The sequence below is a fragment of the Panonychus citri genome, unplaced genomic scaffold (genome assembly GCF_014898815.1).
Source record: "Panonychus citri isolate SS breed McGregor unplaced genomic scaffold, ASM1489881v1 Contig00057, whole genome shotgun sequence".
Taxonomy (NCBI): domain Eukaryota; kingdom Metazoa; phylum Arthropoda; class Arachnida; order Trombidiformes; family Tetranychidae; genus Panonychus; species Panonychus citri.
In genome coordinates this window covers 44,422-67,997 of record NW_026515462.1, presented here as the reverse complement: position 1 = coordinate 67,997, position 23,576 = coordinate 44,422, and the positions used below count along the sequence as shown (strand labels likewise).

Genomic DNA, 23,576 nt, shown 5'->3' with positions numbered 1-23,576 from the left:
TTCTTTTTTTTTTCGTCATATCTTCAATTATTTTATTCACTACAAAAGATTTTATCATATTCTTTATGTTTGTTTACTAAATTGTCAACTTATTTTGTCACTTCTTCATATTCGTAAGTGTTTTTTTCCTCATTTTCATGATTGAATGGACAATTTTCACTTCTCGAAAAGGTATTAACTCGTGTTTACATTAAATGCGATTCTTTTCGCTTCCAATTGATCGATGAAAAGCTTAAAGGTTAAAACCCACTTTACCTTAGAGCGAAAAAAAGTTCTTATTAACCTCCTACAACCCACTTTTCGATTCTCTCTCACTCTCACTCTCTCTCTCTTTTCGAACTTTTTTATATTCGACTAAAGTGAAAGTACATTAACTTTAATTCATTCGTTCATCGTTCTTTCAATCGATTATTTCAATTTTTGTAGGTGAATTTAGAGAAAAAGTGAGAGAGAAAAAAAGATCAAACAATGGCTCATATGATTCTCACTCTGACAGTTACTTTAATCTTCTTTCTATTACAAACTGGTAAGAATTAAATTCAAATTCGCTTTCTCTCAATTAGTGATTTACGATTTAATTGATTTGGATTTTTGTGCTTTTGTGATGACCATTAGATTTATCGGTGTCCAGAAAACCCAAAGGATCTAATAAGAGATGTGTCCTCAAAGAGATGGACAGACAGGCAGAGATTGTCTTTGTTTTCGGCCGTCGAGATGTTTATTTACCCAAAAATCCAACAGAAATGGTTCCTCATTGCAAGTAAGTTAATCTAATCTAATTCTCTTTAATTGTCATTAATTAGCTCTCCCGAAATTCCCAATTGATTAAACATAAAAGTGCCAAAATCTTATTCTTATATACCATTGGATCTCAATCAGATTCTGTTTATCACTGAATCGTAGTAAATTTTACTCGTAAATTTGATAATAATCATTTCTCTTAATTGTTGATTTAAAACTGATTTTTTCTTTTACTAATTATCCTAATTAAGGGAAGAGTTCGATGCTGAAGATTTCGTCAAATCATATTCTCGTCGATGCTTAAAACCTTTACCTCGTCAAATTATCGGTGTTATATTAATGGGTAATTATCTTAATTGTTACGATTACATTATTGTTTATCTGTTGGTTAACTAATCAACTAATTGTTTTGCTAATTACTCTTTACAGGAGCATCACAGGTAATTAAACAAAGATGTACACCAGAGGGGACTAAAGGTAAACATAGATCACATTAAATGATTAAACAATTAAGTAGCATTCAGATCGTAATCATTGATTAGCTTTATCATTAGTTAATTGTTTAAACCGAGATAAAAATTAATTGTTATCATTTAACTGTCAAGGTTATGATTGAAAAGTTAAGTCTACTGGTTAATAACAATAATAATAATCTAACAGGTTAATCAGTGATCCATAATAATTGATTTAAGTTGATAACATTTCCCGGTTAAACAGATAAAATTGATTAACTATCGTAACAATTAGTTGGTGGTGATTTTTAACAATTTAACCATCAAAGTTCAAATTGACTGAAACAATTTGATCGATCGTTATGAATCAAAGTGAAAGTAACAATTTACGTTTAGGTTAAGAAAAAGGAAAATCAATTAACCAAATCAATTTCGTCAATAACAAATCTCAATGAACAATTTAATGTATTGATAATTACCAGCAATCAACAACTTGATACAAAATGATACTTACGAACATGCAACCATTACATTTAATTGTAGACAATTCTAATTGTTGGGTAACCATTTTATTCAACAATTTGACGTAACTTTTTTTTTCATCCTTTTCCAGAATATCTGAGTCACTATGATTGTATTTACAATACGATTCCTCATCTCCACGATTGTATGGACCAACTAGTGGTCAGTTTACATGAGATCACGAAGAAACCGGTGGAAGAGCGGATTCCACAGGCTTGTTGCTCTTTCAGTCGATATATTTCATGTTCGGTGAAACCAGTTCGAAAAATGTGTCCCAAAGATCCAACAGCGGAAGATTATGTGGCCGTTAAGATGATTAAAGGTAAACAATCGTGAATCAAATTTGATGGAAAATCAATAATTTGTTTCAATTGAGACTAATTTTGTTCACCTCTTAAATCAATCAACAGGTTATGCTAGTGAGGTTTTGGACATGGTCTGCCAGGGATATGATCTTGGCGGTGAGAAATGTAATAAGATCACATTGCCCGATGGCGGTTTTAAAGATGAATCAGGTCAACTTTTGGTTGCAGTTCGAAATGTTACCGATCGTCCTCATTCAATAATACCACCCTTTATGGACATTTTCACCACAAATTAGGTCATTTTAAGGGAGGACGGAAAAGTTTGCATGAGTTTTATCATTTGGAAGAGGAAGAAGAGGAAGAGAGAGTGAAAAGAAGAGTCGAAATCGAAAGTGAAATTAAATATTATTATTACATTCAAATGGTCACTCAAAAAGTCAACAACAATTAATGAACACAATCAATTTTAATTGTATTACCTTAGCTTAGTTTTTTGTTCATTTGTTTAATTTTCTAATGCAAGGTTGTTCCCAAACCACCGTTAATCAAGTGAATTGAATTGCAATCCAATTGTTTATTTTTTCTCAATACAAACTCTTCATTCATTAAATCACCATCATCATCATGCAAAAATTTACGATTCATTGAGTATCTTTTTTTGTAAGTGTTTTTTTTTTCAACAGTTTTGTCAATATTTTTGCACTTTTCAAAATTTCAAAGTTCACTCACTGATTATATTATCAAATATAATAAAATTTTTCTTCTCTTTTTCGATAAATATAAATAATTGTTGATTAATTTGCTTCCTTGAACAGAGTTGACACTTTATCGCGACTTTTATTTGGAAAAAAAATAAAACTTTTTTTTTATCTTTTCCATCGTCAGGTCAAGATGTGTTTGAGATGGTTCACTAATTCTAATCGCGATTAACTAATCATGATAATAAACCTGCTGGTTAGTTGATCGTCAACAAGAGTGAGAGTGATTTAAGAGATTTATTGAGAATTACTTTTAATTACTGTGTCAGAAAATTTTTCTATCACCTAATATAATTGAATAGAGAGAAAGTGAGAGAAAGTTAATGGTTGAAATAAATTGACACCAATTTACAGAATTAAAGGTCAACAACTTAAGGTCAATGGGGATAAATTTGATTTTCATCTTAAAAATTGTGAAAATCTAAAGAACAATTAAGTTAATCGATTTTACCATTAATCGTATCAACCAGTTAATCTCATTAGAATTGGTCATGTGCCTCATCAGCTGATTGTTCATTTTGAAAAGGAAAATATTTCAGAATCAATCATTTGTTTATTTGTTTTCGTTTTATTTTCTTGCTAAAAGGTAATTGATTTTGTACTTCGAACCGTTTTTTAATCATGTCCAGTGATCATCCATCTGATTGTGTTGGAATTGATAGCGATCAGGCCGGTAAAGCTCCAGGATGTGCTGGTTGTCCCAATGCTGAGATTTGTTCATCGACTAAACCTCAAGTTGATGAATCGGCTCAATTGCTTCAAATCGAGAGGAGATTAAGATCAATCAATCATATTATCTTGATTATCTCGGGTAAAGGTGGTGTTGGTAAAAGTACATTCTCATCAATTTTATCGCGTTTTCTGGCCTCCAATGAAACGATTAACGTTGGATTATTGGATATTGACATTTGTGGTCCATCGATACCTCGAGCTATGGGTTTAGAGGGTGAACAGGTTCACATGTCGGCCGATGGTTGGTCACCTATTTTCGTCCAAGATAATTTGGCCGTTATGTCTTCCGGGTTTCTTCTTGGTTCTCTTGAAGATGCTGTCATTTGGCGAGGACCCAAAAAGAATGGACTAATCAAACAGTTTCTCTCTGATGTCGATTGGCCTCCTCTTGATTATCTTATTATCGACACTCCACCGGGAACTTCGGACGAGCATCTTTCAATTGTTTCTTACCTTAAAAAGTGTTCCAACCTGAGAGGTGCTCTCATTGTGACCACACCTCAAGAAGCGGCTCTTCTAGATGTTCGTAAGCAGATTGATTTCACACGGAAAGTTGGCCTACCGATCATCGGACTCATTGAGAATATGTCACATTTTGTTTGCTCTTCATGTTCAAAGGAATCTTTTATCTTCAAGCCAACATCGGGTGGAGTTAAATCATTAACAGAATCAACTAACATTCAACTTCTCACTTCAATTCCAATTGATCCGATTATTGGAAAATCCATTGACCTGGGAATCGCTTGTTGGGATGAGAATAATAAATCACCCGCAGTCAATGCCTATCGAACTCTAAGCAGAAAAATAATCAACATGTTCCCGGTTTAGAAAATTGATTTAGTTTCGTTTTCTTTTACTATTACAATAAGAGAGTGCAAATAGTTACAAATAATGGTCAATAAATATTCACATTGGCTTTTTGATTAACCTTTTTTCTTTTTACGTTTTTGCAACAATTTAAACCTTTTCGAATTGGGTGTTTGTCGCAAAATTTGATTCGATATTTACACGAATAATTTAATTATCAAGTGTTAGCTTTTTTTATGTGTAAAAAAGGAGGAAAGTTGACCATTTCTCGTTTTACTAATCATCGTCACTTGAAGCATATTTATCGTAGATATTTCTTGTGGACTTTTGTCCCTTTTTCCAATTGAGAAGAAAATCCGTCATCGACTTATCGTCCAGGCCACTTTGTTTTTCCAATCCTTCAAGATCGTTCATTAGTTGTTCCCTTTGTTCTCTGATATTTTTCAATTCCTCTTCATCTTGAACAATTGCTCGATTCATTTGATTAATTGCCTCACAAATATCATCAGACAATTGTTTAATAGCATCTTCGGTTGCTTTAGAACTGGGAGTTCTTGGAAGATAATAGGGAATGGATGAAGAAATTGAGCTTTTATAACTGGTTGATGGTAAATCTAATTTAGTCATTAAATCGTTGAGCTGATTGTTTGGCTGATGATCTCGATTTGTAGAGCCAATCGAAAAACCAACACCTTTACGAATTTGTTCCTTCTCCCAAAGGTCAATTTCATCTTCAGAATCATCACTATCATCGATATCTCGATTTCTATTATTATATGTATCTTTATCCTCTTCTTGAGCTTGAATGAAAGCTTCTTTAGTTCTCTCTCTTTCAATTGCTTCTCTATCAACAGCGAAATCAATCCTATCATCTTCATCTTCATCGTCATCGTCATTATCACCTTCCTCTTCGTAAACTGGTTGCTCATCATCCATATGACCCAAGGCAATTCTTTCCGCTGCTGTCTCTTCTTCCACCGAGATGAAATCTTCGATTGTATTATCAATCTTCATCTTCTTACGATCTTCCTCACGCTTTTTTCTAGCATCATAAATTTCTTTGGCAGAAGGAAATTGTCCCTCTCTCATTGGTTTGAATTGATGACTTGAAATCTCCTTAAAATGAATATTTTTCCTGTAATTTTAGATGAAATAGAATCAAGATTAACTTTACTTTCAGGGTGTTTTCTTTTGTAAAAAAGGAAGAAGATACTTACTCTTTGGGTGTTGGTGGAAGATCTGAGGTTTCAATCTCTGATTTTTCATCTTCTTTGCTTCTTTGATTAAAAGAGAAAAATGGTTCACTATTTGATAGTTTATCGGATCTTTTGGTTTCCTCTAATTTCTCCTCTTTTCTTTTCTCTTTTTTTCTCTTTTCATCTGTTTGGCAATTCGTCTACTATAAGCTGACTTCTTAACCTGGAATACATCAGCATCCTCTTCATCATCACCAAAGCTCAATTTTAATTTCACCTTTGCTTCAAATTTTTTCTCTCCCGCAGCAGATTGAGATGAAGGTTTAAGAACAGAAGAAGATGCAGGCTCATCAGGTAAGACAGCAATTCCACCGGTACCACCATCATCACGTACTCTTTGAAATTCACCAGTATTTTGAGATTGTTTTAAAATGTCAATTTTTTCATCAACCGGCTTAACATTAGTTATCGTCCTACTCTCATCATCTTCATCCGAGTCATTTCGGGTAACTCGAACATTAATTTTACTTTTGGGTTTTTTAAAAAGTGACATCAGTCTGAAAGGTAATACTGATCTTAAAGAGTATAAAAAAAAGGCGAGTAACACACAATATTAAATAAAAAGAAAAATCAAAGAAGAAGATGAAATCAATTAATAAAAATAATGAAAAAAGGATAAAAAAAAATATTCTCAACCAATCAAGTCAAGTATAAACATTGATTCTTTCAAGAATGACAGCAATTCATGATGGTCACAAACATCGATAGGTGAATATAGTTAGTTAACGGTCTCAGGGTAATTAATTAGCGTAAAAATTGAGTCCACAATCAGTAGTAATTAAGCAAATTAGTTTAAGGCCGAAAAAAATAAAAACAATGTTACATTTAAATTCAGTTCTTGTTGCTAAGCAACCAAAGTGTTTACATCGAGAGAAACGCCATCTATTTATTTTGGTGGAAAATAAAAAGTTCAGGAAAATACAAAAGAAGAAAAATTTTGAGTATGTTGGATTTTGACAAACGTGGAAAAGAATTAAAATTTAAAAGTTAATAATTTGAATCGATTGTAACATGAAAACATTTCCTTCTCATTCGGGAACATTCCTGGGAACAGTCACATTTCCTCCAACAGAACTTGGGGCAAGTGTTTTCTTTTTTCGTCAAGTCGAAATTAAAAGCACAAGAAAGTTTCGTTCGTTTCGCCTTTTTGTACCATGGCCTTCGTTTCCTGGCCCGTTTTCTTACTCGTTTCCGAACGATATTCATGGAGTTGACCTGAACCGGCTGGACACTCGTTGATTTATTTTCTTCTATTTGTTTACATGGTTCAATCGCTTCGATCCATTGGCCATAAGATGTCACTTTTTCAATCTGATTGTTATTCTCACCTTGACCAACTAAATTGACTTGATTAACTAAACCAACTGAATCAGTTGAATCAATAGAATCAAAGTTCATGAAAAAATTATCCTCAACATTATCAGGAACCAATGCCAATTGTTTATCCGTTGATTGGTTATAAGATATTGGTGGTGATATCGAGGATGATGAAGAGTATTTTAATTGTTTGTTTCCATTATTATTAAAACTCTCGGTGATTAATGGTAACTGGAGTAATTCTAATTGTTCAATCAAGTTTAAAGCATAACAATCATCAGCCATTGATGATCCATTGTAAATTAAATCATATAATGATTTTAATCCGTCACAATTGAAACTTTGTAATCTCATCTGTTCACAACCATTAACAAAATCACCACAAAATTTATTCAAATAATCAAATTTAGGTGAAACATTTTGTAAAATAATTTTATGAAAATATAAACTATTTCCTTGACAATCAATTAAAAGATAATCTTTCTCACAATTAAGTCTCTTAATTTCATCAATTAAAATTTCTACAACTCGAGGCACAGCTAATTTAATAGCAACTTTCATAGACATTGTGACAATTAACTTGACCTGGAATCAACTGATTAACAATTAACTTCCCTTTGACAGTCAACCCATATTTAAGGTTACTAATGATAATCATCTTAACGGTAAACAACACTTGATTGTTAAAGTGGAAGAAGATTAAAACAATTAATAAACTAACAAAAATTTACAATTTACTTGAAAAAAGTACAATTAAAATACAACAATCTAATTGATGACTGGCGTTAAATCAATCAATTTAAGTTCAGTGTGATCAATATCAAGTAATGCAAATAATTACCAAGATGATAATTGCTAATTACGATATGAAAATCAACAATTGTTTGGTTAATTTACCTTCACCCCCTTGATCAACAATCAAAGTGTATCATTAACTTTAGATTGTTGATTAAATTGTTATAAGTTGAACATAAATTGTAGAGTTAAGAAAAAAAAAGACAATCAAATTGGTCAATCGGTAACGAAAGTAAATCGATCGATTCAATTAACTTAACAACAATCAATATTCAATTCACTCGTTACCCGGTAACCATTTGGATCGATGAAATTTAGTTAAATCATAACAAATCAATCACAATTATAATTATGAGCTTATGGTCATTTCAATTTGTAATCAAAGTTAAATCTCAAATGTTGATTTGTCTTTGATAATTTGTTAATTGTTTGTCTTAACAAAAAACGAGCTTATTTAAATAGCAATGCTTGTGATTAACTGATTAATTGGTAAAGTGTTTAGCTATTATTGTGGACAATTAATCTAACAATGTAAGTTAATCTTTCTTGTTATTTTGATACATTTATTTTGTTCTTGATCTTAATTGTTTGCTTAATCTACTATTGAAAAAGGTATTCAAATGAGGAAGCAGTAGTTAATGATGACGATTGTGTTGACAATCAATCAATTGTTGATTCTAATCAATCAAGTGTTGAAGTGGACTCAACATCAGCATCACCATCAACAGCAACAATTAATCAGCCCTCAGGCTATAATTGTTCAGAAACCAGTGAGGTTGCCAAAAAAGAGGCTAATCTATTGGCTAATCTAATCGGACGAAGTGGATTAACTGATTGTGATGTTGATTGTCAATCTAAAGATAACAATAACAACTTAAGTACTTTTGATATGTGGATGGACATGGATGAGATTGATTTAGAAGTAGAGAATCAGGATAATTCAATTAAATCAGTTCAATCATCATCAAAAGAGACAATTAAATCGACTAATCAGTCAAATCAAATTGATATTGATGCTAATTGTTCATCTAATCATTTGGATAAAGTGAAACATGAAATGAATATTAATTTACGAGATGAATGTGCGCAAATCAACAATTCAATTAACTCAGGAGATGATTTATTATCACTGGTTGATTCTTAATTATTAACAATTAACTAAATTGTGATCAACTTTCAACTCTGCAACTTTTGTTTACTTAATAATTGTAATCAAAATCTTCTAATTGGTTACCTAATATATTTTGCTTATTACTGTCAATGAATTGTGAATGTTAATTGTTTCATGGCTGGTGTTTAATTCAAATTTGGTGAAATAAATGAATTCTCATTGACAAATTTTCATTGTGAGAAATTGAATTGTAATTAAATTATTAATGAGTTGACAATTATTACAACATAATTGAATTAGAAAGAGAGATAGAGAGAGAAAAGTCAAAAACATAAAGCAAAAGGTTGAAACATTGAAGGTGGGAAGTGACAAAATAAACATTTACGGCTTGGTTTCAAATAATCAAATTAAATTGTGATTTAATTTGCAACCTCGAGGTGAAAGTTGAAGGTTTTGTCGGAATGACCTTGAAAAAGAAATGAAATCAAGAGAAAGATGTAACTGTTGATTGTAATCAAGTGTTAGTGTTAATCATAGAAATGAATGGTGATTGGTTTCGTTTTGGTTTTTCCTTTTTTTCTCTCATTTCCTTTTCCTATCCACCAGAATCAAAGATGATAATTATGTTAATTAAGATGATGATGAAGGCAAAATGATGATGAGTTTATGGTAAAACTAAAGGCAAAAATGATGTGAATCAAAAATTGAAGATGCAGGAGAGATGAGCAAAACCAGCGAGAATACATTTTACAGTTTAATCTCATCATTAATTGGAGTTAATGATAATTGTTGAAGTTAACAAGATTGTTGATTGACTAGACAGGTTTGTCCGAGCGAGTTAATTATAAATCTGGGAAAGTGAAATATTAGTTTATCGCCAATTGCAATTAGCGGGAAATATTGATCCGCATTTTCTTGGTGTCTTAATTCAGCGTTTCTATCTTCGTTTTTGTTAATTGTTTCTCCTTTTTGATACAATTTGAAATAATTGTAACACTAATTTTTGATTTATGATGATGAAGGTGGGTGATGATTTCTTTAAATATGAATGAATAACAATAAATGGGAATAATTTCAACATTGTTTTCAATTCTCCAAGTGATTAATCTAATCATTATTAAACTGGTGATAAATTTTGGTTTCTTGAATTTGTCAATTTGCTGATTGTTCCTGTTGATTTTTTTGTGTTAAACTGTTGCAATGGGACAGTTAATATGAAGTAAAACATATTCAGAAAATCAACTAATTTTGACAATTAACTGAATTCAATTGGAGGGGTAGTTGTGTTTCTGTGCGTTCCAGGTGAAGGTTAAATTGTTGCAAGTTTATCTGGAAGTACTTGATTGAATGAAATAAAATTTACGGGATTTTATCCGGATAACAATCAGTTAGTAATCAAATTGTAAAATCAAAAAATAATAATAACCATTGATCACAATTAACTATGTGTTTAGTTGGGATTATGTTGTTGCTTGGATAAAGTTTGATGTGTTTAGATCATCACCTTTTAGAAGATGTTTGAATTTCAAGCCAGAAAAGCGATGAATATTGCAGATTAATCTGTTCCATCAAAATTATCGCAATTATGATTCGCTTTTTGTTGAGCATAATCAGGAAACAATGACAACTGATAATTATTAAAATTGGACGAATACGAAAGAGAGTTTGTTTAAAAATGGTAACTAAAACATGGAAAATCCAATGAATGTGGCATTTGTTTTGGTTTTTCAGTAATTAAAAGAATCTGGAACTGATTTTTTAACGTTAATGATGGAAAATGAAGATAACAATTAGATGAATTGATGAAATTTTTGAGTATATGAACGTTGCTATGTTGCCTTTTCGACCGGGTGATTGATTAATTTCCTAGATTAAATCCAAAGGTTTTCAATTGGATAACAGTTGAACAAAACTAGTTGGAAAAACGCCTTTTCTATCGGGGTCACCTTCGACTACTCCTTCCATCCAGTCATCATCATCAGTCTTTTCACTTAAAATTAAAATTATTTCACCTTCTTTGAATGTTAATTCATCATCTCTTTCAGCTTCACAATCATAAAGTGCTTGACATCTACGAATGCGACCTGTTGCAATGTCAGTTCGTTGCTATTGATTGAATTTCAACAAAAATAAAAAATAGAGATTATAAGAAAGTTGGACTAAGTATTTAAATCGTAATTGTAAAAAATCAGATTGGTACCTTTCTTGGAGGTGGTACAGGTAAACTACGTGCAACTAGTTCAGAATCAATTGTTGTCACTGTTGGTTGTATTGATGGTGGTGATATCGAAGTTAGTTTTTCAATTGATTGGCCATTGCTTAATCTACGATTTGATTGTTTGGATGTTTGAATTGGTGTTGTACCAGTTTTTACCGACAATTTACTCTCTAAATCTCTTAAATTACCCGACGAACCTGAAGAAAGTTGAGAAAAAATAGATAAAATTAGCAAGTGTGTACATGGAAACACTAAAGAAAATGTTAATTAATTACCATAGAGGTAACCGTGGTGAGGTGATCTAATCGACGGAGGACCAATGGTTGTTGATCGATTTAAAGCTTGTGAGGTGGAAAGGGGAGATGGTACATTGATTGGAGAGGGTTTTAAGGAAGATGGAGCTTTGGTTTCGGAGGAAGGGTCGTTTTTAAATGTAACTGCAAGTTCAGCCGAAATATCTTTCCACTGAGTAACTTTCTGCATAAGTGCACTAGTATCACTGGTCGCCCTTGAGTGTAGATAAAGACGTCCAGCTCGAGAAATTGACATTTTACCATCAGATGAAGATGGAGATTTGGATGAGGCTACAGAGGAGGGAGATTCATTTTGGTTGGCGGTGGTAATAGCAGTAGAGGTAGAATGTGATTCATTGGGTTTTTCTTCAACTGAGTATTGTCCTTGTCGTGTAGACACTAAACTGGTTGTTGGGGTGGTAATTGAAGAGGTTGTTGTTGTTACTTTGGGTGCTTTTGGTGCTTTCTTTTTTATACTTCCACTGTTACCAAATAATGAGATTATCTTTCCTTTACCTGGTGTGTGTTTGAGGTCTTGATTAGTTGTAGTTGAGGTTAATGTTGATGTTAAAGGTGATTCACTGCCAGCAGCACTTGATGGACGTGAACGATTTATGAAACTAGAGGGAAGTTGAAACTGTGGTTGGTGACTTGTTGGCTGTTGGGGTGTAAAAGGGAAATGAGAAAACAACAATTAGTAATCAGAAATCAATACAATGTATTAAAAAAATTGAATATTAGACCATATTGATATGGAAGTAAAAAAGTCTATTTACAGAGAAAATAAAAGGTAAAAGCAAAAGCAAATATTGTATTTAAAAAAAAACGATCGGAAAAAAAGACAATCAAAATAATGGAGAAGCAAATTTGGTGACAAAAAAATTGTTTGATTGATTTGTGTTGTTTGTGTTAGTTGAGGAGATTAATTACCAGATTAGTATAATCAATTTTTAATTGTGGTAGATGTTCAACGGACAATGACTGATCCAGGGAGGAAAATAAACACACTTCTTCATCTTCATCATCATCTTCACCTTCTCGCTTTGAGGTCAACTCACTCGACGCTCTGTTTGGTGAACTAATAACAAGATCAGCAGTTGTTGAGCCATTTAAAAATAATCGTCTAATATCAGTGTTTGTGTTACTATTGTCATCAGAAAATAACCATTCGTAGCATTGTTTGGTCATTAACTGAACACATTATAGTGGGACACAGTTAGTTTAATATGATGAATTATGATGGACAATTAAATGAGGAAACAATTTAAATTGTTGTAACAGGTTGTTGTTTGGTTGAGGGTTTTGTTTTGTGGGTAAAGGAAAAGGAGACAAGTATTTTTAGTGTTATAAATGAAAAGCAAGTTAGTTCAAAGGTAAAAGTGACGAATGACAGTTACTACAATTAAAACAGAATTGGAAATAATCAAATTAAGAGTACAAGCTTACCTTTTCATCAATAATATCCTCATCACTAAAATCTGTTAAAATATCTTCCATGGGTACCGATGGAAGACCCCAGTCAGTGTTAACATTTTCGAATAAATTTTTCTTGTTAGCATTAGCATGTTCCAACTGTTGATTAAAAAGGATAATATAATATAATAGATGAAAATTATACATAAATAGGGAGAAAGGGAGAGATGTAGAAAATACTCACCAATTCGATTAGATTAGAAAGCTCCTTTTCTTTAGCTAATTGTAGAGGTGTTTTACCTTCGTTGTTTTTAATTGAAGGATTAGCTCCACATCGGAGTAATATTTTCATACATTCACTTTGGTTATGAAGGACACAATAGTGTAAAGGTGTGTTACCTTGTCGATTTTTAATATTTAGATCGGCATTATTTTGTGCCAAAAAGTCAATTATGTGAAGGGATGTACCATCTTCTCGAGAAATGGCAATATGAAGACTCGCTTCACTATTACCGGTGAAACTGGGCAAGGTCCAGTTAAGGTTACCACCTTCAACGAATACTTGTAACACTTGGTAAATGTTTCGAGATAAAATTGCTTGTTCAAGATCATTTTTAAGATCGTTAACATCACCACTACAGGAACGAAGGGCAAACTTTTTATCAACATATTTGGTTCGTATAAAATCAAATCGTTCATCCATTGAACTGGTTGGTTGTAGTTTTCTAGTTGGATCTAAAATGGCTTCCATTATATCATTGAAACCAGCATTGGACATGACTCGAGCAAGTAAAAGCTGAGAGGTTCCAATATTATCAAGGGTCAATGATTGAACTCTAGAAATATGGACACCTAGATCACGATGGATTCCGGAACATTCAATACAAAGGACAACACCAAAATTGGTAGATAACCAGGTTGGATCTTTGGTAGATGCACAATCGACACACTTTTCATTGCCAGGAAGTTTGAGAACTTGATTTATTACACTTTGTCTCAATTCAATTAACGATTGAGAAGCATGATTACCCGATCGGTAAGATCCTCCCATAAGAGATGAACTGTCCAGTGAGACGGGAGCAGAATCGAATTCCTTTTTCAAAGCATTCTCTTTGCTGTTCAATAAAACCGAGATCCAGGCCTCACATTCATTTTCGTCTTCCGCTTGAAATCGATAGGTACGATCACAAGAAACTAGATCAAAAAATTTCTTCTCATCGGGAACGGGTTTAACCTGACAGGTTAAAAGGTTCACTTTGGTTGGTGCTTTCGATTCATCGGAATGATGGACATAAAGATAACCATCTTTAACTTCACACCGTCGTTTAAACCAAACTTTAACTTTCATTTTACCTTCAGATTTTTTCAAAAGGTAACCAAGCTTGTAGACACCATAATTTTTGTTCCCTTGAATTTGATGGAGAGTATAACCGCCTCGACTTTCACGACGATCAACAGTTGATGTACCCGAATGACTTAATTGGTTAAAGGTAATGTTGTTTAGATCCTTTGATTGTTGTCCATCAATAGAAGGAGAAGTTGATCGTAGAAGAGTTCGAAGTTCAATTAGACTTTTTCTCTCTTCGTCTCGTCGTTGTTTAATTGTTTGTAAATTACTGGAAAGCTCAGCGATGTAGTAATTAAAATGTTCGATAGTCTTAAGGCCATCCTGGAAGTAGCTCGTTTGAGCATGATAATAGTCGATTAGGTGGGATAACAATTCAACACTTGTTTTGGTCTTAATTTCATTCACTTTGATTAAATACTCGCATAAAGTGAGTTGTAAAAGTTTTCTCTCTTTGTCACATTCTTCATCTACATGTGAACTGTCACTTTTAAAATGTCCAGATTCTTTAGCTTGAGATTTTTTCTCTTTTTCAATTTTGGCCAATTTTGATTCATAATCTCGATAAGCCTTATCAAAAGGCTTCTTTAGATCTCCTTTAGCTCCTTTCAAATCCCCTTTAAGAATATTTTCCAAAGGAAACATGACAATATTTTTCATACTTTGCATCAAAGTTCCCAACAAATTTGACAATTCTTTGGTAACAATGGCGAATTTTTTGAATGCAGCTCCAATCTCAAATTCATTGTCTTTAAACTCGGCATTTTCACCCAACTTATCCAATACCTTAGAAAGGTAAACTTCATTATCACAGTGAGCTGGAAGAGTGAAGAAGTAAAAAAGAAGATTAAGAGAAAAAAAAACATCATTAATGGTGAAAGAAACAAAATATAATCAAATTTTAAAAAAGAAACATTAACTCAAACAGGAACAGAAAGAAAAGACAAAATTGAATTATTTGAGTTCAATCAGATGATTCGGATAATTTTCACTCGCGTCAACTTACAATTACCACTGTTATGAATCGCTTTCAGAGCTTTCTTCATTTTCATCAATCCCTCTCTGTCAGAGTCCAGCATCTAAATAAAAAGAAGAAGAAGATACAATTAAAATCAATTATACACTAATAAACATAGAGAAACCAATCAGGTTTATTATTAGTTACATTAGAAGCTTTTTTGGCAATAGCTTCATGTTTACACTTAGTATCCTATCTTCATCTCATACTCTTTCATCTTCTGATTTAACTTACATTTTCATTTTGAATAATATCCATGTATTTTTCAACAAATTTGATAACCACCATTTCTGATGAATTAAAAATTTGTGTTAAATCTTTTTGCATCTGTTGTTCACTGTTGAGAAAGAAATAAAAAGAATAGAATATATTAATAAAAAGAGAATAGAAAAAAAAATGAAAAAGAAAAAATTAGTAAGAGAGATACAAGAACAAAATCGCATTACAATACACATATCATGTTAAATATACTTATTACAATTGTAATAAATACTTTACAAGTAAAGGACAAACGAGAGAATATAATTTACATTAAGAATAATAGAACAGAAATTGTTAAATCATCGTAATTAGATAATAAATTTAGACCAAATTAACAATAGGAATAAGTAGATGCGAGAAAAGGTGTAATATCCACAATGAGACCGCTTACCTCATGTTTCTTACTTGAAGATGATTTGGAATCCCTTTGGATTAGATTAAAGTAGGATAACAATTAATCACTTGTAAAATAAAGACTATCCACTAAATTGGATAAATATCAAAACTATCATTTAATTTAATCGAAAATTGTCAAATCAATTACATGTTTAGTTTAGTGTTTACACAAAAATGTCAATGATTTTAATTTCTGTCTACATTTAGACCCGAACGACTTTGGCTCCATCTTTTGTTATTTTTTGTTATTCTTTTTTCGTGTGAGTTTGAAAACTTTTCAAATTGAAACTTGATTGTCAATCGAAATTAATTTAATCTCTTTTTGAGTGATTAACTTAAATTCGAGTGATTATTATGGGTAATTTTTACCCATAACTCGAAAATCACTTGAGTTGAGTTTTTTTACGTTCTCTTTCAGATTCTTGTGGTTGTTAATGTTTTCTGATTTCTTTTCTCAATAGTTATAGATTTAGGTAACAATTAGTGTAAATCAGTTTTATGAATTAACTTTTGTCTCCATTGTTGATCATTAAGGTTTAACAGGTTTGGTTAAGATTCATTTTAATTAGTATAATTTCAGCTGGTAACTGGTTTTGTTTTGTTTTGTTTTTCTCTCTCACTTTAAGTGTTAATCATTTTGTCAAATCAGCTGATGATTTAGGAGATTTTTAATTTTCCTATGGATTGAGTTAATTGTTGTGATTTTTTCTTTCTAAATCTGAGAACAATTAAATGTTCATTGAGACATTTTCTTTTGATAACAATTTCATCTAATTTGATGTTTACTTTTTCCAATATCTCAATAACTTCATCCGGTTGATTCTCTTGGCTTAATAAGAGATAAATTAATCCATCATCAGCAATTACATTGATTATTGTTTCGATAAATTTGTCAATCACTCGACGACCTTTGATTCCTCCAGCCCATGATTTGGTCAATAAATTGTCACTTTCAATCTAAAAAGAAATAAACAAAAACAATTAGAATATCGTAAGAAAAAATTTTCAATCAATTAAGCTTAATTGTTGCTCATTCTCTCACCTCACAATCATCTGTAGGCACATAAGGTGGATTGAAGACAATTAAATCAACATTAGATTGTAATCGATGTTCCAATGAATCAATTAAATTGGTTAACACAATTTCAGGTGAATAAATGAGATTATTGAGGTTAAATGTTTCTTTACAAGCGATACCAGCATTCGGATTAACATCAGTACAACTGAAAAGATTATCACCAGGATTAGTTTTCTTGTTAATCAACAGCAACAATTATACTTAATTGTGAATAGAAATGTAAACAATTACTAACATGAAGTAAGAAAAGCCATTGACACCAAGGTGTTTACTTAAAGCCGACGTAATAATCCCCGAACCAACACCGATCTCCAAACAAATAGTAGGTCTTTAGAAGACAAATAAACAGTTAATGAGAGAAACAATTAAATTGTGATGAAACTGATACAACAATTAAACACTTACCTTGCATCTTTAATTAATTGTAAATCTTTTTCCAAGCCATCTAACAATAAGAAACTATCTTCTGATGGCTCATAAACAAATCCATTGGCAGTTGAATAAAACGGAGTTTCCATTGGATTTAATCAATTTAATCGATCACCAGTCACCAGTGGATCTTTAATTGTCACCAGTAGAGGAACAATTTATAAATCAAAGGAAAAGAATTGAAAAAAACAAGTCAACAATTAGTAGAGAAACAATTTCACCAACAAAAACAATTCTCATCAACTGTTACCTTGACGACAACAATTTGAGAGGGATTAATGTTGAGATTAACTTTAATTGTGAACACCAAATTCACGGGAATTTAAATTAATTTCAATTGGAAAGTGAATTCAGTTAACATTGATTAACCTTTTGTTTTTAATTGTGATCAAGAGGAAGAAGGAGAAGAAAAAAACTCAAAGGTAATTTAAAGATTGGTGAAGAATTGAAACAAAATTGATTGTTCATCTTTCACTGTTCATGTTTTAAATTGTTCCATGGTTGTTGAGCTCCAGTGATTAATTTGTTAACAATTTAATCTAAATTGTTTCAATAACAGAATCTCATCTTTTTACTTTGCTGGTTTCCAATTGTTGCAAATGTTGTTCATCTGGTTGTTAGAGCTCATGAGTGATGTTGACACTTGTTACAGAACATGAATTCTAAGTGATTGTTTCATTTTCCCTTTTAGACACAAAATTGTTAACAATTAAATGGTTAACCAATTTTACCATTTTTAATTTATTTCCACAATTTAACCATGTTCTCTTTTAGTTTAATTAACTGTGGTAATTTAATCTATCCTAAGATGAGATGGACTTTTCTTATTGTTTGTCTATTCCAGTCATCTTTTGGCTTTCAGGTGAAACATTTGCCTATGTTAATGCCCAATGTTCAGCCAACTCAGGTAAGATTTTCACCTTAATTTAATTAATTTAATTGTTTCAATTACCTTTAAGTTATTTCAGATTCTTTCCTTCACCAATTCCTTACCATATCATTAATTTAATCACCTTTTTTGTCAATTAAATGTTCCATTCTAATTTCTATAATTCTCCATATTGTTGGATAGCCAATATTTACCTTTAACCAGCATCATTTTTTATTCTCTTTCCAATTACTTAACCTTTTCTATGTCATTTATAATCGATGATTATTGATTGATTATCTTTACAATTTGTGTAAATGTCTGTGGTGAATTAATTTTTAATTGTTTATCCATAAAAATCTAATAGAAATGAAACAAAATATTCTAAAGCTCTTTGACCTTTTATGCTCTGCTGGTCATGAGTTTCTTAAGTTGTGGATCATTTTTAATAACAAGCAGCCATTTTCTTTTTAATTTTCTTCTATTTAATTTTGTTCTTTTTTCTTTTTTTTAACAGAAAGACACCTATTTGTGTACAGCATTTAAAATGCCCCAAAAAGAGACCGAATATGTGATTGAATTTCTTCCAAATGCCACCATGGCCACAGCTCATCATATCTTAATCTATGGGTGTAAAGTGCCGGGTTATTATGAGAGAGATACTCCTCGAGCTGTTTGGGATTGTGGTGAAATGTCCAGTTCTTCGGGCACTCAATCAGCATATCGACGATCATCTGTCTGTTCTGGAGCTTCATCAATCATTTATGCTTGGGCTATGGATGCACCGGAACTTATATTACCTCAATCGGTTGGATTTAAGGTTGGAAAAGGGACCGACATCAATTTCCTAGTATTACAAGTCCATTATGCTCATGTCGATAAATTTATTGCCGGGGAAACCGATTCATCGGGTATAACACTTTCCATGGTTCCAGGTCATGCCAATATTGTCACCAAACGAGCTGGAGTCCTGCTCCTTGGGACCAGTGGTCTGATTCCGGCAAATTCATATGAACACATGGAAACAACTTGTACCATCTCTCAACCCATTGAATTACACCCATTCGCTTTTCGTACCCATACCCATAAATTGGGTAAAGTTGTGTCAGGTTGGTTTGTGCGAGATGGAAATTGGCAATTAATCGGTAAACATGACCCTCAAAAACCACAGGTAACAATCAATTTAATCTTGATCAATTCTCCACTTCATTCATCATCCGTATCCTGTTATTATCATTTCAAAATGTCAAATTTTCTATCTGTTTTGTTTCCATGTTACCTTGTTATCTTGTTAATCAAATCACTTGTCAAAAATATAATAGAAAAGAGAGAAAAAAAATCCCAACAATCAAAGTTGTTAACAACCATTTAATAGATACAATTAACTCAATAATCTCTCTCTCTCTTTTTCTATTAGATGTTTTATCCAATTTCTGAAGAATCGATTGTCATCAAACAAGGTGATATTGTCGCAGCTCGATGTACAATGGATAATTATTTACCTTTTATGGTCTCAATTGGATCTACCGGTGATGATGAGATGTGTAACTTTTACCTAATGTATTGGGTTGATGGAGATGATGAATTGCATCGTAAATATTGTTTCTCCCCTGGTCCACCCCTTTACTATTGGTCCACTGATCCTTTGTTACAGGGTAAAATCTCAAATGCTGTTGATCGAATGGCAAGTGAATTATAAGGAAACTAATCAACTTTAAGATAATTAAACGTAAACCTTGTCATCTCATATCAAATGCAATTCGTGATGAAGGAGAAACGAATCAAAAACAACAGAGACTGAGAAATTAACAAAGAATCATGACAATCATCATTCCAAGTCAACTAAATTTAATCATGAAAATTTATTCTTCCTCTTCTTATTGAAAACAAATTTCCTGAAACGACCTTAATCCAGTTCCATTCCATGACAATTTACTAAATCACCTGAATCTATCTAAGTACCTGAATAAGAAAAGGAGACATTTAACAAAAAATACATTCGTAATTCATCAAAATTCACTAATTATAGTCCAATAATCATCTTCAGAAAATATAATCAACCAGAAGTGAATAATTTAACCACTTTACTGCACAATTAACAATTTAACACTTGATCATTACAATAGATCATTTTTTTTCCTGTTGAAATTTAATCAAAAGACTGAATCAAGTAAACTGTTAATGGTTATCCAAGTAAGTGGATTAAAATTATTTGATGAGGAAAAAAATCATTCATCAACTTAATTGTTATCACTCATCTTAACAATAATTTAATTGTAATTTTCCCACCAGAGCGAAACTTTTAACTTTTCATCAATGTCAAATCAACCTGACCAATCATATTTATTTAATTATTTATTTAATTGTTTATTTTAATTGTAATTTATTGTGATTACTTCGTTATTTTATTTTCCCGATTGTTGTGTTCATATCGATATGTTTTAATTTTAGCTTGAAAAATTAACTCTGCTGATTTAATATTAATTGTACAAAAAACTGTTTCATATTTTTCGGATAATTGTTATCATCATCTTCCTGTTAACAGTTAATCATTATAAAGTTATCAATCTTCTGAATAAATGGTTAATAATCAACAACTGATTTATTAATTTTTCAGTTACACAATATAACGAAATTAAAGATAATCGTACAATTAAAATACAAAAATTAACAATAAACGTAAATGATATTAATTGAAATGATAAGAAAAAGAAATTACAATCAAAGAAAAGTGATTAAAATTTGTGACTGATTTAGAAGAGAAAGAAAATCAAAAATATGACAAAAATTAAAGAAATTGATTTAGTTAATTGAAGGATAATTGGTAATCAAACTGCTTGGTAATTATTGTTTTCCATGTTGAGTTGATTAAACTTTTTGTTTGCTATAGCTTGTTTACTTTTACATGATTAATTGGTTGATTGTAGTTAATCAAATATCACAATCCATTGATCAAAATTTACAATAATCCAAATAATCAAAAAAGTTTCAAGGTGAGTATGAAAATTTGTGACCTCTCATCATCTAAACAAGTAATTAACTTTTAGATTAAGCAAATTTTTGAGAGAAAAAAAAACTCCTTAAATTACAATTTAATTAATTATCACTTGATCACTTGATTTAGTCCCATGAAACGTGAATATTAAACATTGGTTGCTCGTCACATCAGCTACAATTGAATTAACGATCAAAATAAGTGATTCAGCCTCTCGACAATTTATCATTTGCTTTGAATGGTCAAGGTAAGTGAGTTAATTGTCCAAAAAAATTGTAGCCTCATCATGGTAAATGTTTAAGTTAATCAAAAGGTAATTTCTTTGTTCATTCTAACAGGTAAATCAATCATTTGAAGATTAACAGATTATTGGTCCGATGAAATTAAGGTTGCGTTGTTTCGTAGGTAACGAACAGTTTTGAGGTCCGAATGAGTGGCCAGAAAGTAGGACATGATTATGATGAAAAATGTTATCGTGATGCTGAATATGAGTGAAGTTTTATTATGTTGACTCTCGAAGGAAATATATTTTTTCTGAAGAACTGCCATTCGTTGGTGTATATGGAGTTGCTGTTGCTTCTTCGAGTCTTGTTCATCTTCACGGGCCTTGAAATGGACTCGATGGACTTTCTTTTTCTCACCAGTTGAGCTTTTGTTAATTTTACAGGTAATACAATGAGATTTGATCAATTGTTTATTTTCTTCATCCTGATTGCACCATAGATTGTAAAATTCTGAACCAGTCATTGATTTTACAGTAACGGGTTGACTTTCAATCAAAATTTTGTCAATTTTATTATTTCGGACGATACCTTCGAGTCCAATCAATCGGACAAGATTAACTTTAAATGTTGATTTGGGTAAAATTAATCCAATTGCAGGGGTCACTCGGTATTTTAGGCTATTGTTGGACTTGATTTTAAAGGCAATCACCTTATCACAGATATTATGGATTAACAGTTGACTTGACAAATGTTCATTATCCAAGTTATCAGAAAATATTAACTGATTTGGTTCAATGATCAAGTAGGTTTGGTTCATTTCTGGTGCTTCTTGTGTAACTTCAATAGCTGTTGTTTTGATTAAATTGTCATTTGCTTTCTCATCATACATATTTGTTGGATTGATATAAGTTTTACCCTCGGTTTCTTTATCAGGTATCGACATCTCTGTAAATATTGAGACAATCTTGTCAATTTGCTGATTATTTAATTCATCAGCTTTCAACAGCATTTCCTCCAGTTTGGGAGCACCTTTAGGAGAGTAACGATAATCTCGAGTACATGATCCACCCAGGAAATCAGGTAAATTATTCTCATCGACATAATCAAAAATTTGTGGTCCTTTGCCGAATTTGATGATTCCCATGTTCTCCTTTGGTACCAAGGAAAGGGCAACCTTTTGGATGGCGTTTAAATACCAGGGAAGATTATAGATGAGGACATACTTGATGGAATAGGGAAAGTAATTGGTTCCAGTGTCGGTGAAATATTTCAAAAAGGTCCAATCAATACTTGAAGTAGAAGCACCAGTAAGGTCAAAGATCATACCGATACCATTTCCATTAGTGAAAGAATCCATTTTATCCAGCAAATGGATTACATATTGTCGAAGAATATTTTCCATCTCTGGTATCTTTCGATACTTAGAAACACGAAGATAGACAACAGGGTGACCTTCCCTGTCACATTCATAAGGAAAAAGTAAACTGCTAGTGAAAATTTCAACAGGGAAATTATAATCTTTCATTGATCTCAGGTTCATTTCTTTTCTCCAACAAAGAGCAGCTCTTAACGCCTTATAACCAAGATCAACTTTCCTTTTAGAAATCAATAAAAATCTCTTCACAAACCAATCATCATTCAACACTCGCTTATAATCAGTCTCATCGAATAAATCTGTAAAATAAAAAAGAAATAAAACCAAAGATAATCACAACACAATTACCAAAAAACAGAAACAAAATAGAAAACAAAATGGACCAGAAAAAAAAGAAAACAAGAATAGAATAGAAAACAAATAAACGTCACCAAAGGGATAAACAAGCAAAACGATAGTAATCAAATTAATCGGAATCCGAAAAGAAGGCCAATCAAATGAGACGGAAGAGAAATAATGAAACAATTTACTTAATAAATTAACCAAAATAACTGACCTGGATCTTTTCTGTAATCATCTTCAATAGATTGGCGAATCTGTTTAACTGCTTCACCACTTCGATTGGTCCTTTCCTTGTTGTTGTTGGACATAATTCCCAAAGAAAACACAGAGAGAACAACAAGTAGAATATAAAGAAAAGGAAAACACTTTTCTCAAAAGTCACTGTTCAAATGAATCAACATTAGAATTGAAATTGAGTAATTAACAAAAAGAAAATGAAAAAATAAAGAAACAAAACAAAAATTGAGGAAAAAAATGGTTCCTCAATCTCATTAAGAACAAGGTAACATCAGGATGAAACGAAAG

General features: G+C 31.7%; 8 protein-coding genes across 10 annotated transcripts; 4 read left to right on the top strand and 4 right to left on the bottom strand.

The window, feature by feature from the left end:
* The first annotated feature begins 366 nt into the window (after positions 1–366).
* LOC128385913 (uncharacterized) lies at positions 367–2,694 on the top strand. The gene is made up of 6 exons (XM_053344842.1): positions 367–526; positions 616–760; positions 993–1,084; positions 1,171–1,218; positions 1,807–2,037; positions 2,126–2,694. Exons 1-6 carry the CDS (start codon positions 469–471, stop codon positions 2,314–2,316), a joined length of 765 nt encoding a protein of 254 aa, XP_053200817.1. The 5' UTR covers positions 367–468; the 3' UTR covers positions 2,317–2,694.
* A 579-nt stretch (positions 2,695–3,273) lies between these two features.
* Positions 3,274–4,437, top strand: LOC128385912 (cytosolic Fe-S cluster assembly factor nubp1-like). The gene has a single exon (XM_053344841.1). It carries the CDS (start codon positions 3,400–3,402, stop codon positions 4,336–4,338), a length of 939 nt encoding a protein of 312 aa, XP_053200816.1. The 5' UTR covers positions 3,274–3,399; the 3' UTR covers positions 4,339–4,437.
* LOC128385909 (PAX3- and PAX7-binding protein 1-like) lies at positions 4,327–6,364 on the bottom strand. The gene is given in 3 exon segments (XM_053344839.1): positions 4,327–5,452; positions 5,535–5,673; positions 5,676–6,364. Coding segments are annotated over 3 exon segments (1,389 nt in total). The 5' UTR covers positions 6,067–6,364; the 3' UTR covers positions 4,327–4,593.
* Positions 6,365–8,048: 1,684 nt separating this feature from the next.
* LOC128385915 (uncharacterized) lies at positions 8,049–8,886 on the top strand. The gene is made up of 2 exons (XM_053344846.1): positions 8,049–8,216; positions 8,298–8,886. Coding segments are annotated over exons 1-2 (534 nt in total). The 5' UTR covers positions 8,049–8,214; the 3' UTR covers positions 8,830–8,886.
* Positions 8,887–9,023: 137 nt separating this feature from the next.
* Positions 9,024–16,133, bottom strand: LOC128385906 (arfGAP with SH3 domain, ANK repeat and PH domain-containing protein-like). 2 transcript variants are annotated; one of them, XM_053344835.1, is made up of 9 exons: positions 15,736–16,133; positions 15,318–15,420; positions 15,072–15,144; positions 12,965–14,883; positions 12,754–12,879; positions 12,238–12,498; positions 11,290–11,965; positions 10,997–11,211; positions 9,024–10,902 (listed from the first exon to the last, which is right to left on the bottom strand). In XM_053344835.1, the coding sequence occupies exons 1-9, from the start codon at positions 15,738–15,740 to the stop codon at positions 10,684–10,686; spliced, it is 3,597 nt and encodes a 1,198-aa protein (XP_053200810.1). In that variant the 5' UTR covers positions 15,741–16,133; the 3' UTR covers positions 9,024–10,683. The 2 variants fall into 2 exon arrangements, with proteins under 2 accessions (XP_053200810.1, XP_053200811.1); XM_053344836.1 differs by lacking the exon at positions 12,238–12,498.
* A 136-nt stretch (positions 16,134–16,269) lies between these two features.
* LOC128385914 (methyltransferase N6AMT1-like) lies at positions 16,270–17,834 on the bottom strand. Of its 2 annotated transcripts, none has more exons than XM_053344844.1 (5): positions 17,498–17,834; positions 17,224–17,377; positions 17,054–17,146; positions 16,783–16,963; positions 16,270–16,697 (listed from the first exon to the last, which is right to left on the bottom strand). In XM_053344844.1, exons 2-5 carry the CDS (start codon positions 17,334–17,336, stop codon positions 16,398–16,400), a joined length of 687 nt encoding a protein of 228 aa, XP_053200819.1. In that variant the 5' UTR covers positions 17,337–17,377; positions 17,498–17,834; the 3' UTR covers positions 16,270–16,397. The 2 variants fall into 2 exon arrangements, with proteins under 2 accessions (XP_053200819.1, XP_053200820.1); XM_053344845.1 differs by having other exon boundaries at positions 17,617–17,834.
* A 27-nt stretch (positions 17,835–17,861) lies between these two features.
* Positions 17,862–20,065, top strand: LOC128385911 (peptidylglycine alpha-hydroxylating monooxygenase-like). The gene is made up of 3 exons (XM_053344840.1): positions 17,862–18,154; positions 18,633–19,286; positions 19,533–20,065. The coding sequence occupies exons 1-3, from the start codon at positions 18,008–18,010 to the stop codon at positions 19,812–19,814; spliced, it is 1,083 nt and encodes a 360-aa protein (XP_053200815.1). The 5' UTR covers positions 17,862–18,007; the 3' UTR covers positions 19,815–20,065.
* Positions 20,066–20,698: 633 nt separating this feature from the next.
* Positions 20,699–23,502, bottom strand: LOC128385907 (motile sperm domain-containing protein 2-like). Its single transcript, XM_053344837.1, has 2 exons — positions 23,266–23,502; positions 20,699–23,008 (listed from the first exon to the last, which is right to left on the bottom strand). Exons 1-2 carry the CDS (start codon positions 23,357–23,359, stop codon positions 21,477–21,479), a joined length of 1,626 nt encoding a protein of 541 aa, XP_053200812.1. The 5' UTR covers positions 23,360–23,502; the 3' UTR covers positions 20,699–21,476.
* Positions 23,503–23,576: the final 74 nt, after the last annotated feature.

Coding starts and splice junctions, on each gene's coding strand:
- LOC128385907 (XM_053344837.1), bottom strand. CDS start 23,359: ATGTCCAACAACAACAAGGAAAGGACCAATCGAAGTGGTGAAGCAGTT. Junction 23,009..23,265: donor TGATTACAGAAAAGATCCAG/GTCAGTTATTTT, acceptor TTTATTTTACAG/ATTTATTCGATGAGACTGAT.
- LOC128385913 (XM_053344842.1), top strand. CDS start 469: ATGGCTCATATGATTCTCACTCTGACAGTTACTTTAATCTTCTTTCTA. Junction 761..992: donor GAAATGGTTCCTCATTGCAA/GTAAGTTAATCT, acceptor ATCCTAATTAAG/GGAAGAGTTCGATGCTGAAG. Junction 1,219..1,806: donor TACACCAGAGGGGACTAAAG/GTAAACATAGAT, acceptor ATCCTTTTCCAG/AATATCTGAGTCACTATGAT.
- LOC128385911 (XM_053344840.1), top strand. CDS start 18,008: ATGTTCTCTTTTAGTTTAATTAACTGTGGTAATTTAATCTATCCTAAG. Junction 18,155..18,632: donor CCAATGTTCAGCCAACTCAG/GTAAGATTTTCA, acceptor TTTTTTTAACAG/AAAGACACCTATTTGTGTAC. Junction 19,287..19,532: donor ATGACCCTCAAAAACCACAG/GTAACAATCAAT, acceptor TTTTTCTATTAG/ATGTTTTATCCAATTTCTGA.
- LOC128385906 (XM_053344835.1), bottom strand. Junction 14,884..15,071: donor GATTCATAACAGTGGTAATT/GTAAGTTGACGC, acceptor TCACTCTTCCAG/CTCACTGTGATAATGAAGTT. Junction 10,903..10,996: donor CTGTACCACCTCCAAGAAAG/GTACCAATCTGA, acceptor TTCAATCAATAG/CAACGAACTGACATTGCAAC.
- LOC128385914 (XM_053344844.1), bottom strand. CDS start 17,336: ATGGAAACTCCGTTTTATTCAACTGCCAATGGATTTGTTTATGAGCCA. Junction 16,964..17,053: donor AATGGCTTTTCTTACTTCAT/GTTAGTAATTGT, acceptor TAATCTTTTCAG/TTGTACTGATGTTAATCCGA. Junction 16,698..16,782: donor TGCCTACAGATGATTGTGAG/GTGAGAGAATGA, acceptor ATTTCTTTTTAG/ATTGAAAGTGACAATTTATT.
- LOC128385912 (XM_053344841.1), top strand. CDS start 3,400: ATGTCCAGTGATCATCCATCTGATTGTGTTGGAATTGATAGCGATCAG.